We start from the raw sequence: 15,056 nt of genomic DNA, 5'->3' as shown, positions 1-15,056 counted from the left end.
CACACACACATACACATACACACATACACACATACACACATACACACATACACATACACATACACATACACAGGCTGAACTAATAATAGACCGTTGCTGTTGATCAACTATCACTGTTGTTGATGAATATGATTTCTGGATTACAGGACGTCCAGCCCATTAGCTTTTAACAAACCACCACCGTCTAACAAGTGTGTCCCACGCTCGCTGAAAGCCGGTGTTTAACATCACAATAGAGCTACTGTCATGCAAATGAGAAGCAGCGCTCAGAACACAACGGCTTATGAGGGATGTTGGTGTACAATAGGCCTCGCGCTGAGGTTTTGTCTTCTACATTTATCAAGAAATAAATACAATAAATTAAATTTAACTCGAGTAACGTTTAAAAAGCGCTTCCTACGAAGAGTGCATTATTCCGCCGACATATTAAATGTATCTACTCATCCTTTCATTAGAATATTACGCAGAAAAGAAAAAAAAAACACTTCAGACTGCAGGACCAGTCAATGGCAGTTTTCCTTGATTGGATTTTGTCTGCAGGACACAAAAGAAGCCCGCCATTAAAATAGACCTTTATTCCCGGCAAACGCATGGAGGCGAAAAGGTTTTTAAAAGTGTTGTGATGTTCGGTAATGAGCCTCTATCTAAATTATCATTGGTGACAAACCCACAAAGCGCTCTTTTAGAAGACATGCTTGTGAAATGCCAATGCTGCCACTCTCTTTCCTGTAATTATAGGTTAGCTTGCAGACTCTTCAATGATCATTTACAGTACAACCTCCAGTGCATTAGTGTGAGCTTAAATTGCACGCACACACACTTGCACGCAAACACACACCCACCCACACCGAGCTAGTTTTAACACTACTAAGCATTTTCTCTATTCATTCTCTATTCATAGTGCAAGCTATTGTTTATGTGCAAAACGCAAAATAACAACGTATTCATAATCCTCCTCAAACACGCCAATCAAAGAGAGGACATTTGAGAACACAATGGCCACCGCTACCTTTCAATTACGCCTATGCCCATTTAAAATTATTTCATTCCATCACGCCCGCTTTTGCTATTGAAACCGTTTCAGGACTAATGCTCAGATATTCTCCATTATAAATCAAGAGTGAGTTAGCATTGAACATGAAAAAAAAAAAAAAATATGACTGGAGAGTCGGTGCCTTTCTCCGGCCCCATGCCTAATTGCTGTTTCAGAATGCGCATGCAAAGGGGCATTTCATTAATCATGTAATCAGGTCCCTCGCAGGGAACTAATGCTGCAAATACCCTTTTCACTTCAATGCTCATAATGCTATCTTACACACTAGATGTATGGTGGATGTCATAAATTACAGCTGCTTCAAAAGCCACGACTGACTAGTTCCACCATCCCGACAGGTAGCTCGCTAAATAACACATCTTATCTCGCACGTCCCATTTCTCATTAGCGACCATCTAGATCTTAATCTTGTTTCCTTGTTTCTTTTAGGAACGTGAAGTCTTCTTTTTTAATGGAAGCCCGTTTCCTTCTCCAAGAGTAAATAAAATAAATGTAATTGTCAGAAAGTGTAAAATACTAGGTTCTTTATGCTTTTTTGAAGATAGAGAGTCACAATTATTAAAAATAGTCATAACTGTGAGATATATAAGCACAGTTATGAGAATGCCACAAGTCTTAGACATGAAGTCGCAACTGAGAGATACAAAGTTGCAGTTGTGAAACACTAAGAAACAATTGAAAGATATGCCGCAATTATGTGGAAAAATAAAGGAATTATTAAAACAAATATAGTTACAGTTGTAAGATATAGTTTCAATTATTATAAGAAATAAACTGTTATAAAGTCACAATTGTGAGATACTAAGTAGCAATTGTGAGAAATGAGGTCACAATTACCTTTTTTAATAGCCAGCAGAATTAAATAATTTAATAATAATAATTTATGCATTTAGCAGACGCTTGACTTACAGTGCATTCAGGCTATACATTTTTTACCAGTAAGTGTGTTCCCTGGGAATTGAACCCACGACCTTTTGCGCTGCTAACGCAATGCTCTACCACTGAACCACAGGAACATAATATAGCGCAACAGTCTTTAGCGAGTGCTAACAATAGCTAGAGTTAGTTAGTGCTGGTGATTACATCCAGATTACTGCATGGCTATGAAATATTCAAGCAGTAGGTGCTTGACTATGCATTGATAAAAGCAGGGGGCTGGAGGGGGGTTAGATGCAGTCACCAATATTTCTTAATGAGCCTGTGGTGCTGGATTTAGTTCAAACAGAGAGGTGAGAGGAGAATGAGACGGGGCCGCCCGCTCGCTCTGAGCAAACATCTCTGGAGCCGCCTGTAATTTATGGGTCACTTTATAGGCATATTGATTTTTGTTTTGAGATGGGGAATGCGGGCTCAGACGGACAGGTACGCAACGGACTGAGAAGTGCATCAAAAACCACAGATAGAATAAAATCAGCTGAGTTAGGATATATTTAGGCCTTTCCAGCCAACACGGACCAATCAAACAATTTAGCTAATTCTCAAATGACTCACAATTTCTAAAGGACTCATCACCATCAATTGGGCATGGGTTTGATTAATCTAACCTGGGACTTCCTGTTGGCTTTCGTTAGCGTCCAGTTTAAGACTCAGCACTCTAAGTGGCGGAAACTCGGCAGGTTGCTTCACCAGTATTAAATGTTTAAGAGGTGAAAAGGACGATTCATTCCCCTGCAAAACCCCCATTAGAATGGGCAAGAGTTTGTTTACTGAGATACACAAGCTCATATTGCATCCACATGGGAAAGACACTACAGCGTTGACAGCACATCAATCTTTATTACAGGCCAGCGGGTATGTCTGTATTTTTCTCTCCCTACTGATCCTGACTCTTCTCAAACATGTGAGAGGAAATCAATAAGGGAACTAGGGCAGCAATCTGGAGCTTAAACAATAACAAAATTGCCTGCGTGGCTGAACAACATTAGAATGCTATGAATTCATTAGCTCCCTCTTTTAGCTGCACATAACCCCCAAATAAGTTGCCCCAAATCAAACCCTCAAGACGCATGCTTTGTTGCATTAATGCACACATCTCGAGGTGTACCAGCTTGCTTGCACGCACATTCACGCACATCTATTTGAACTTCAGAGCTAATATAATGTGCCAGGCACCTCTTGGCTACCCCTCTCCAGGTGCACAGTGCATGAAAGAGTGCAGAGCTACGCTTAAATGCTGATCTTGACAACTTTCTCAGCAACACAACAAAGATTACAAAACCGTGGCTGGTTTCTTCTCCGCAAGCTACAAGCCTGTACAGGTTGGGTGAATCCCTCCGCCCCCTGCTTCCCCATCAAAGGTGCCATTTGAATCTGACACCTATTTTATGTAAACCATTTTAAGCGTGTGTACCTGGATGATACGCAGCAGTGACTGGCATCTCCGAACGACATTAAAAGCTTCTTTCTGACACCAACAATCGCTCCTCCAAGGCACGGCGCCACCCGCCATCTCACCGGCTCAGATCATGCTGTCTTTTGTGGGAGCGTTTTCATGTAGGAGTTACAGTACGGGCGTCTCTGACTCTGGGAGCGAACGAGGGTGTATCGCCCGCATTTCGACGAAGATTTGTAGGATGATTGCTGTAATGGCATCCTACCGAACAGGCTGTCAGATGTTTTTATTTAGTTCTCTTCAACCACTGATTTGCACACCAGCTGAATTTGGCGGGAAATTATCACATGATCTCTGATGTATGCTGTGCTGCAATGAACGTAATAAATGAACGTCAATGGAGTAGACGGGGTTAATTAACCTTGTACTTTAAGGTATATGCAGTCCTTTGGTTGACAGTTATAACCAACTAGTTAAATGGTAACTCACTCAAAGGTGCTAAATTCTTGACTTGTTTGGAATGGACTCGTTAGATTACGTCTAGCCCGTTTATAAAAGTACAGAACAACGTTGCCACTTTCAAAAGCCGTTTTCATGAATTGACTGGACATTTACACCCACCAAACGCACCAGATTATTATTTCACAGTTAATTACGGACCTAATTAGAATATTCAAATGAACCATTTTCTCCATTCTTTGATGGTGAGGCTCTTTCCTCGGAGTGGCAACGTGATAGCCTGCAATCTCCAGCACAGCAAACACCTTCTCCTTTGATGTCCCCCACTCACGTCTCGGCAACAAAGCCGACCAATTACAAATGAGCTAATTAACTATATTGTTGATGGAGCATGAAGAGTTCATTTCACTCCGTTAGCTGCACCATGACAACACCACACGGCTACGCAGGTTGCCATTAGCTTCTGCCTGTCAACGCTAGCCCATTATCCACTCACATAGCCGTGGAGATGCATGGTCATTTGTGAGCGCCGCCTATGAAGGACTGACAGGCGCCTTTGGGAAATCTGTTAGGAGACTCACCACCCATTTTGTGGATTTACAGTTAGGTGCAAGAACTGAAGTCTGAAAACTTTATAAATTGAAAAATTTGTTTGTCATTGGAGGAAAAAGTAACAACTAAGCATCAAATAAGCATTAAAAAGAGACATACAAAGGAAACAGAAAAATTACTACTTTAGGCCAACTGAAACTTTTTAAGTGCATATAAATGCAATTATGGTGTCTTTATGATCACTTACTTCAAAAACTGTCCGAAGTCGTCACAAACACTTTCACATCCTGGCCACTTGCACACTCCATGACCATAAAGGGAGTGCGCTGCTGCGGTCTCTTCATGCAGCGAACTGAAAGAGAAATAATGAGCATTAAAACGTGGTGGAAAACATGGTGGTGGTACCTGTCAGGGTGCTAGGACCAAAAGTTGGGTCAAATTTGGTGGACTTGATGCTCAGAAAAGCTGAAAAAACACACATGCTCTCCCTCGACATCAGGCCACCTTGTGATTATTGATCCAGAGTATTACGGAGGAGACACGAATGTATTAAAAAACACACGGCCCGGCCAAGTAAAATCACCCGTCAACATTTTTTCCACAGACTTTCACCTTGTAAAGCCATTATGGAGAACTTGTGTAAATAGCAGAAAACTGGCCCCTGCACTTTAATTTTCACCAGGAGATTCATTTGCGGTGGAACGGGCATTTTTAAGGACACAACCTGTTGTGAAAAGACATTGCGGTAAGTTACGACCGCCAGTTCTAATGGTGCTGAGGGGCTAATGTGCGAAAGTGAGGCTAAGCAGACTAGCACTGCATGTTTGTGTGCGGCACACGCTCACACACACAAACCTCACCAGCTGTTTTTACCTTGCCATTATCGATCCAGCACATCTTAGAAAGCAGCTGGCTCTGACAACACAACACACTCTGTGATTATGAACGACCGTGGGCCCTAGAGACTCCGCCAACACACAAGAAAAGAGTGTAACCTATTTCTTAAATTATTTCCCTGTCTCTCTCTGTTTTTTCCTTCTCTGCCTCTAAAGATATCTCTCTCAAGAAAGGGCTTTCTGTGAAGACGCTACGTACTTGAAACCAATTACACAACACATCCACCCCCAGTGAAGTCAACGGCTGTTGCTATGTACTAACATATGGCTGCTACAGACTGAATAATACATGGAGAAATATGCGAATCTATGCCTTACAGCAGCCGCGGAGCATATAAAAGGGCCGACGCGCGTATAAACGTTCAGTAAATGCCACACCGGCATAGTGTATTCTATTTACATGACAAGGTGCGCCAGCAAAGCAATTTCAAAAGAAAAGCAAGGTATTAAATACTTAATGTACAGTGAGGTGAGCTGTGTGTTCCTGCCACTGAAAGTTGCACCTCCATGGGTTTGATATACCGGAAGGCATTGCGTTCAATAGCGCGCGTCTCGAGGGAGGTTTCATCTCATTTCAACTGTTATCCAGACATTAATAAACTATTGATGAGCAAACAAACAAAAACACACAGCCCTCTCCCTGCTAAATGGCTGTTTGGTTTGTGTTTGTTAACATGTCTTTGTGTTCATGTGCACACAAGACCCTTTATCGGGTGGTTTGTGATAACATATGTCTGAAAAGGGATTCGGAGTGTGTCGAGTGAAAGAGAGAAGACGCTTTTATCCAAAGTGACTTTACTTGGCCAATCCAGCTGGATCTCAAGGACCCAATGGTGATCGGGTGAGCAGAAGAATAAACCAGCACCCTTCAGATTAGCTTTAGCATGCATGTATGTGTTAGAGTACCTCTCTCTCCGGTGGTTGAGGACCGGGGACTGGCCGTTGGAGATGCCGTGATGGGTGATGGGCGGAGAAGCTTTGGGGTTGCTGGTGGAGGTAGTGGATGAGTTGTTGGTGGTGCTCAGGTCCAGGCCGCTATGTTTTAGCCCATTGTCCTCCATGGCGTGGCTACCAGTGATGTCTTTCCAAAGTTGCTGGAGTTCGGCGGGGCTCAGACCAGCTGCAAGAGAGTCACAAACAGGTTTACAGACACAATCATTCACAAAACTCCCATTATGAGCTCCCGTCTACCCTTTTCTAACAAGGTAGGTAAACCTGCTCTGCTCTGTTGCGAAACTTGAGCATCACACTTAAGCATCTGGAGGTAAACCGGCACAAGATCAACCTGGACGCTCATCCCTTGCTTCGTTTCCGTGGTATCCGAAGGTGCAAAGGAACCAGGAACTCATCTGCACATGATTATGCATTCATAAACAAGCCTCTGTGTGCAGAATCAAATCATCATATAATCCCTTGGATGATAAAATGAATATTCCGCTTTGTGTCGCCCCAGCTATATTCCAATTAAGAGCCATTTTCAAACTATTGTTATCCAGCGCCATTTCGATAAACACAGTAGCACCAAGTGTTTGTTCCAGGAAAAAAGCAAATGGCAACAGCTCGTCTTCCTCAGAGCTCTGAGCTCGCACTGCGAGTCCGTAAACAACAACAACAGGCAAGGAGGGGAGGGAGAGAGAGAGAGTGAGTGAGAGAGAGGGGGAGAGAGGAAAACAACAAGCACACAGACACAGGCAAGAGAGAATGAGAACTAGAAAAAAACTGAAATGGCAAGGAAAATGCAGCAGGAAACCAAAAAGGGAGGTTTAAAAGAGGACGCAGCCACACACGCACGCTCTCAGATGATCACGTGAGGACTTTACCTGGCGGCAGAGTCTGTCCGGGGAGGGTGGGCTGTCCTGGGCCGGGGGGCAGAGAGAGGAGGCCCTGTCTCTGCATGTTGAGCAGGTGCTGCTGCTGCTGCAGTTGCTGCATTTGCAAGAGCTGCTGTTGAAAGACCAGCTGCTGTGCCGCCAACTGCTGCTGCTGCTGTTGCTATAGTGAGTGTGAGAGAGCGCGAGTGAGCATATACACACAAATCACTAATCACAAACGGACGAGAAAGTGTGTTCAGTTATACATGTGGCCCAAGTGAAACATAGCCATTTCGTTCTCTTCATTTCGCCTGCTTGCGTGGACTGAAAACTGTGTGTGAGATGTGGGTGGGAGGGCGTGTGGAGCCCCCTCCTTCCTCCATTGATAGTTAATTGTCTTGCATTTCTAATGGTCCATTACAGCTTAAGGGGCCACAGGGAGGGGGTGACGGAGGGAGGGAAGCTGAGAGAGATTTACAGCACCCACCCCCCCATCCCCTCCGAGCCCTGTTTACCGTCAGTCGAACCTCTTGCATAAGCTGGCGAAGACAACAACAAAAACAACAACAACAGCAGCAGTGGTGGCGGCAAACCACAGCATTGTTTAATGCAGCGCTTCAGTGATCAAAGCACAGCAACTATGCTTGAAATCTTTCCATGGATAAAAATAAATCTATAAAATTAGGTAAACGTTGATGTTATGAAATAAATGCAAACAAAAAGGATTAGCAAAATCACAGTGAACAACACACCCATGTAAAACTCATTAAACACCATGTTCATAAAACATTCTTGGATACATTTTTGCTGATTTAAACTTGATAATCATATTACAGATGACAAAAAAAAACTAAAAAGAAAGCATTTAATTAAGTGAAATTAAACTGAAAATCATAGTATTTTAGTAAATATTTTATCTCATTCTTGAAACATCAGCTATGAACATTTTGCATAAACTGTCACATAATATGGCCATAAATAAACATGTAAAATAGATATACATTAATGTTACAAAACAATTACTAAACTAAGTGAAATTAAAATAATTTGCGAGACCCAATCACTAAATAGCAAAGAACATTTGGGCCTCATTCATGAAACAACAGCAGATCGAATGTGTGCATTAAATTGTTCGTAAAACCAGTATTGCATAAATTGTTGTAAATATAGTTCACACTTTTACACAAAAATTCATTCTTCTCATGTTTCATAAATCAGGCCCAACATATAATTTTATGCCATACTAGTTTGTAATACAATTTTTACATAAATTGTCGTCTATGCAAATTCATTCTGTTAGTGATTCATGAATGAGGCTCAATGTTTGTATAATTTGGCATGTGATGAAACGACAAGACACCGTTCTTTAGTCTTAGCTGTTCGAAAATGTAAAGTGGTGTTATAGTTGCATTTCCATGTAGTACAGACTCAATTTATTAGCTGTTTTTTAGGAGGTCTGGTTTAAAAATGACTGAAGTTTGCTTCTGTGGACAAAATCTCCAGAGGTCCATTAGCAAACAGAGCTAGTTTCTGCTGAGACCCTGTTAGCTCTCTCTCTCTCTCTCCTATCCTCTTCTCCTGTCAGAATACATTACAACCTACTCAGTGACAAGAAAGCAAAGACCCCCATTACAGGAGGGAAGTTAAACTTCCAATTTTTGCTTGGAATTACACTAGCTGTAGGACTGAACAGACTCCAGAGGAAGACCTTCAGTCAAGAACAGTGAGGAAGACCTCACTCCTTTAGTTTAGGGATGAGAGAGCAAGAGAAAGAGAGGCAAAATTTGTGATGCGCTCACTGGAAAACAGACTGCATAATGGAGTGAGCCGTGCGGATTGGCCCCGCCGTCTCGTGAGAAATAAGGGAGCAATTTCTATTCCATATTTGATGGCGGGGCCTGAAAAAAATCTATTCGCAAATCCAAACAGAAACAAAGCCTTCGGGAGGTCAGTCCTGCTTTCTGTAGGCCCTGCATAATGGCTTGCTTGAAGAGAGACAATGGTAGAAGGTGCTAGTTGAAGAGACTGCTGGGGGCGGGGGACGTTTCCCCATCCACGATACCTAGCTGATCAATTTAACTGCTTCCGCATGTTTTGGTTGGATTGCGACCCCCTCTTTGGCGCACTTCGCTTTTTGATGCCTGCTCCTGTGTGTCAGCAACCCTCTCAGTCTCGTTCTGTCTGTTTGTCAGACGGTTCCACCGTCTGACTGTCAGTTTGATTTATGAGCTCACTACGGTCGAACTTTTCTGCTCGTCGGCCCAAACCCGCCACGGTGGTTCATTAACGAATGGACCCTGCGTGGCACTCTAAAACGGGCATTTTAACGTCAGTGTAACTCTGAATTGCCGCCAAGGACGGAGTTGAGCGGACCTGACAACGTTGTCTTGTCTGCCTAATTTTTGCGCTTTACATCATTCGGTAGCATTCAGAAGAAGTTTCCTCTTGTGGTAAAAGAGCGTTCCCTCTTTTAATGATAGCACAGACTGATTTACAAGTCACTTGTGGTTGGCGAACGCAAGGGAAAACATCACTTTGCCTGTTACATGTGTGCACTGGTATGTTTATCGTACCTCTTTCACTTGTTTTCCTGGATGCTGTTGCTGCAAAAGCTGTAGATGGAGCTGTTCCTGTTGTTTCTTATAAAACTCTTGCAGGTGCTGCTGTGGAAAGACATGGACATACGCCATTACAAAGTGTGGAACGAAACAAACCATACAAAAGTGTATACACTTAAAACAAATGCGTTAACCTCTAGGCTAATTTATAACAGATGTTCAAATCTTTGGTTGAAAATATTTCATAGTACTTTCTGCTCGTTTCCCTTTTCCCATCAAGTACATCATAATAGCGTTTGCACTAACCACTAGGAGCAAATGCAGTTAGTGTAAACACTCTTAGAGCAGATGTGCTAAATGCTAGGCTAAAGTTGTGACAAAAGAAAGTAGTTGTTATAAATGGCTTGAAAACAAACCAGTTGAACAAATCTCATACTCCTTTTTCTGCTTAATTCCATTTTCCCAAAAAGTTTGCCTAAGTGCTTGGAACAAATACGGTAACTGCTAGACTACATCTGTGACAAAACAAAGCGCCTGTTGTATATGGCTTGAAAATTTATCTATTACTTATTTCATTTGTCCCACATAAGTGTGGCCGTACCTCAAAGCAGAGCTACAACAGAACAAACAGATTCGTAGCCGACTCTGGGCTCCTGAGCCTGCACGACATGTATGGATGTGCTTCTGCATGTCACATCATAAATAACATCTTTTTCCGGTCGAGACAAAGAGACCAGCACTTCCCCTCATCATGCGTCGCCATATGGACTTTTATGCGGCTGCACATTACCGCTAGAGGAACAATTAATCTTACTGCCTATATATTTTTCCTCTCTGATGCCTTGACAGGCAGTGAAATTCTGAAATGAATGTGATGCACTCAAAGGAGAGGATTCATCATTGTGAATTAATGCATTTAGCACACTTCTCTTCTTCTCAGAGTGCTGTCCTCAGGAGCTCATCGTTGCAATACAGGAGCTAAGCTCTCCCGTCTCGTTCAGCGGGAGACGTCTTCAGCACAAGACGCTCATCACCATTTATACAGACCTAATTATAATCAAGGCTGAGATAATGGAGATGTTTTTAATGAAGAGCTCACTCCGAGAGATTTCAAAATCACGTTTGAAGATATAATCTACTCTTGTCAGAGACGTGGTCTAGTTGTTAGCTCACATGCTACGATATGACGTGGTGCTCATGCGAACAATCGAAGTGTGAGGCATTTTTCCTTATCATTTCATATCACCACAGTACTACGCCAGCTGAAAAATCAGCTTAAACCTGGTTTGCTGGTCTTAGCTTGTTAAAGATGGTCTCCCAGCCTGGCCAAGATGGGTTTTAGCTGGTCAGCTAGCTGGTTTCCCTGCTCAATCAGCTGCACATTAAATAGCCTGGAAACCAGCTAAGACCAGCAAACAGTTTAGGCTGGTTTACAGTCACAAAAGACCAAAAAAAATTTCAAATGCCTATTATAGCTAATTTAGCTAACATATTGAGAGTTTAACAAACTTGCTCAATCTTCAAACTACTGCTTCATTATGATAAAAAAGAAAACCTGTAGAAGGAGGAGTGAAGAATATAGGAGAGAATGCTAATTTATGCTAAAGCTCACTATATCAGCCATTGCTGCAACAATAAAAACACAATTAATGAACCAAACAACACGTGAAATCAAGCTCGTGTTTTTCCAAAGTGTTCAAGTTCACGTACAGATAACTCCATTTGACTTTCTTGTTTCTGTGCTCCATTTGTCCCCAAAACACGTCCCCACTGAAAACAACTAATTACACTCCTGTCCATATTTGTTTCTCTGATCTAAGTATGTCAAGGACAGATGAGAGGATCTGTATGCTACCATTTCAAAACATGACTGCATATGGGACAGTGAGTAAGAGGGTGTTTATATGTGTGTTCACCTGCTGAAGCATGACTGCTTGTTGTTGTTGTAGGAGGGCTTGGAGCTGTTGTGGGGACAGGACCTGCTGTTGAAGGATCTGCTGCATCTGTTGGGGTGTGATCACCTGTGGACTCATCATTGCCACAGACACTGGCACCTAAGAGATATAGAGACGGAGAGAACGACACATTAACCATGTCTCATGAAAACTCTTCAACTGTAAAGTCATGAGCTTCTCGAACTCTCTGGAAATGGTGCGAGTGCAGTATATGTAATCATTTGGCAGTGCATGTGTACTTTCTTACTCTATATATTTTCTGTCAGCTACTCCCAATGGGAAAAGCACTGCGCTTTAAATAGTGGAGGACCTTAATTAGCTGAACCCTTCAACTCCCTCAGGCGATTTCTAGTGCTACACCACACAAGGCAGGCAGGAAGACGCACATCTCCAGAGCCGACTGTGGGTCGTAAGCGGACACATGGCCTGTTGAGGAGCAGCTAAGCTAAGTAGCATGGATTCAGGCTGCTGAGGGTTTGAAGCTTTGAAAAGTCTGTCAGAAACTCCTGATTGAAGCTGAGCTGCTGTGAAGTATTCTGTTTTACAGAGGTGAGGGGAATTACCAGTTGCCTCTCGCTGCGCATTGAAGTTTCCAAGTTGCACGCTTGGAAGAAAGCAGCCAGAGGCACAAGTCTTCCACGAGATTTCATTTTTAAAAATTCATGTCATTTTTTAAATGATAAGAATCATTAAAATACCAGCTGTCAAACTGTGCGAGAGAACTTTTTCGGGCTAAAAAAAACCAAAATGAAAATATTTTCGCAGCCCAGCATTGAAATAAAGCAAGCGGGATTTCTGGAAACATGCAACATTTACATTAATTTGGCTCGATTCTTCGGTCGCGTCTAAAACTGCACAATGAACAGAATAAAAATGCCAGACAAATGCTTTTTGAGAAAGACAGAAACCATTCTTTTTTTTCCTGGACGCTGCACCTGTCTACAGCTGACTCTTCAGGACATTCTTTGTACTTTATGAAGCATGCTGAATGTTGCTTCGTCCAACAGAGCAGCTTCGACAGATGCTGTCTATCATCAAGGCAGCCGAGCCTTCGGCATCATGACAGGTAAACATCTCTATTGTTGTGGTGTCGGAGCTTGAGAAAAAGACACAAGGCTCCATTAGACGTTGCGAGGGGTCCAAGTGACTCCTCGCGTCAGCTAATCAAGACCGCTTGATTACTTTCCGTACGTCTGAGCTCTCAGGGCCTTGACACGTCCTTGTTTTAGTCTCCTGGCTCGGCCCAGCTCAGGTTCCCCTCTTTGATTAGCAGAGACATTTGCATGGTCACTACACATTTTTCATTTTAGAAGTCATTATGCATTAGCGCTCCTGAGCGCCGAGCTTGACTAATCCTGATGAACTGAGTAGCAGAGCTGAAGGTCACACTCCATCCCCACTCATATTCATATTCAAACAAATCCAAGCACCATTCTTCATTAGACTGGCCCTAAAACTCAACTCAATGAGCACCACCACGGAGGGAAGCGCACACACAAAATTCACTTCTGTCTGTCTGTCTCTCTTTGGGGAGAAAAGTTGTGACGAGGGAGGAGGTATCGGAAGAAAAAAAAACAAAGGAACAAAGCAACAAAGTCACAAATTAAACAGCTGCATGCAATTATGCAAATGTATGCTTACACCTTCAATGTTATTAAACCTTAAGACACATTTGTGATGTGTAATTACCCCCAGGTTCAGTCAGGGTTCTGCGCCGGCCTAAATGACAATATAAAGACCAAAGCATGAAAATACAAGAGGAGATGTTCTCATTACACCCATTATTTGTATATTTAAATGAGCTACGGACTGAATAACGAACGATCAACTCGCCTGCACCATGGTGCGGCGAATACAATAAACATGTAAATTTCAGAACAATTCGTTAAGTTTATTTATCCCCCATAGTTGACTGTGTGTAATCCGATGTTGCATTTTCGCCTCGAATTTGCCAAAGACAGACTCGAAATGACAAAGGCGACGAGAAATAAAATGAAATCAGGATGTGCCATTCAGCCTCTCATTAGCTTTTTAGCAGATCGACGGATAATACGCATCTTCATTTCATCGCTTTTCCAAACAAACAAAAAAAAGATGAGAAAGTTGAAGTTTCGTCCCACTCACTTCCGAGCCGTGCATGATGCTAATTCCAGCATTTAACGCCGGCATTTTCTGCATGATATATCAGAGCTTGAAAGATGAAAGCAGATAAGTAATTGCTCTCCTGGTTCTTATTCTTCACTGACAACCCATAAATTTAATTTTACACACACGTTCATTTACATTTTCGAGTATATGACATGATAATTGGCGGAATATAACACCTCCATTCCGCGGGATACTGCGGGGGGCGATGATTGACAAGCTGGGTGAATTGAAAGGAACAGAGGCTGAATTGCTTCTCCCCGAAATGATTTCACCAAGACGGGGCATAATTAATGAGCGTTTGCCGAAGGGTCGAGCGGTAAACAGTCAGACAATTGGTCTTTTCCCTCAGAGGATGCCAGATGAAGAATACAACTGTGAGGGGCAATGATGCAATCCAACAAGTGCTAGAAAACTTCACAGATAATGGCATTCTTCACGAATCAAAGCATCAACTTCAATCATCTGCACTTGAAGCACTTGTGCTGTGAGAAAATTTACTTACAGACCATCAGCAGACATCTGTTTCTCACTCTCCTTTTAAACAACAAGCACGTCCAAATATGGCAATCCATGAAGCTTTGATTTCTATTGGAAAACTACAAATACAAGATGATCTCCATTGACCTGCTCTTTAGCGCCATGAGGCTCAGCACCTGAGAGAGAGAGTAGAACAAATAGCTTTAAATTGGTCAGTGATGAGAAAACATCAGTGGCCCTCCTGAAGAACGAGCAAATCATTACAGGGCTCTCACTATGCCAAAACGGGTCTCGGCAGTCAACTCAACATCATAAGAATGAAAAACGCAAGACTTGACCCTTCTTGCAGTACCTGAAAACACATCAAATGTCCCATTGGTGTAATTCCAACAACTAGGGGTGTAAGAAAATATAGATACATGTGAATATCGCAATATTTTGTTTGGCGATACTGTATCGATTCTCAAAAACGCAATATCGATTTTATATATATATATAAAAAAAAACACGTTCCAAAAGCAGCTCTCTGCGCTGCTTTGCTAAAGATAGGCGCCTAGTCTACTTTTTGACTAACGCTGCGTCTAAGCTGCACATAATTAGATAATTGAGGATGTGTTTTAAACGACTAAATCAGCTACAAATCTTTTATCCTTGACATTCATAACTAGACTTTGATATGATGTAAGTCATGAAGCGCACTTTTACTTTTGGAGTGAATTTGCATTTAATTTTCTCCACCGCATTCACACACTGACACTCTCCACGCACTTGTGTGTGTTCACGTGTGCTCATGTTCCTCATGTTCTTTGTTCCC

At 42.4% G+C, this 15,056-nt stretch overlaps 1 protein-coding gene across 4 annotated transcripts in view; it reads right to left on the bottom strand.

The window, feature by feature from the left end:
• The window catches only part of foxp2 (forkhead box P2), a 97,641-nt gene that overhangs the window by 21,744 nt on the left and 60,841 nt on the right, over nt 1-15,056 (bottom strand). For 3 of the 4 annotated variants that reach the window (XM_016265833.1, XM_016265854.1, XM_016265840.1), the window contains 5 exons: nt 11,579-11,716; nt 9,678-9,767; nt 7,114-7,285; nt 6,200-6,413; nt 4,645-4,749 (listed from right to left, as the gene is read on the bottom strand). In XM_016265833.1, coding sequence (XP_016121319.1) covers nt 4,645-4,749; nt 6,200-6,413; nt 7,114-7,285; nt 9,678-9,767; nt 11,579-11,716 — 719 coding nt within the window. The remainder of the gene's footprint in view (nt 1-4,644; nt 4,750-6,199; nt 6,414-7,113; nt 7,286-9,677; nt 9,768-11,578; nt 11,717-15,056) is intronic. The other variant, XM_016265847.1, reaches the window with a different exon arrangement.

The sequence above is a fragment of the Sinocyclocheilus grahami genome, unplaced genomic scaffold, assembly GCF_001515645.1.
Source record: "Sinocyclocheilus grahami isolate Dianchi unplaced genomic scaffold, SAMN03320097.WGS_v1.1 scaffold33.1, whole genome shotgun sequence".
NCBI lineage: Eukaryota > Metazoa > Chordata > Actinopteri > Cypriniformes > Cyprinidae > Sinocyclocheilus > Sinocyclocheilus grahami.
Note: the sequence above shows the minus strand (reverse complement) of the source record. Positions and strands in the feature narration are given on the sequence as shown.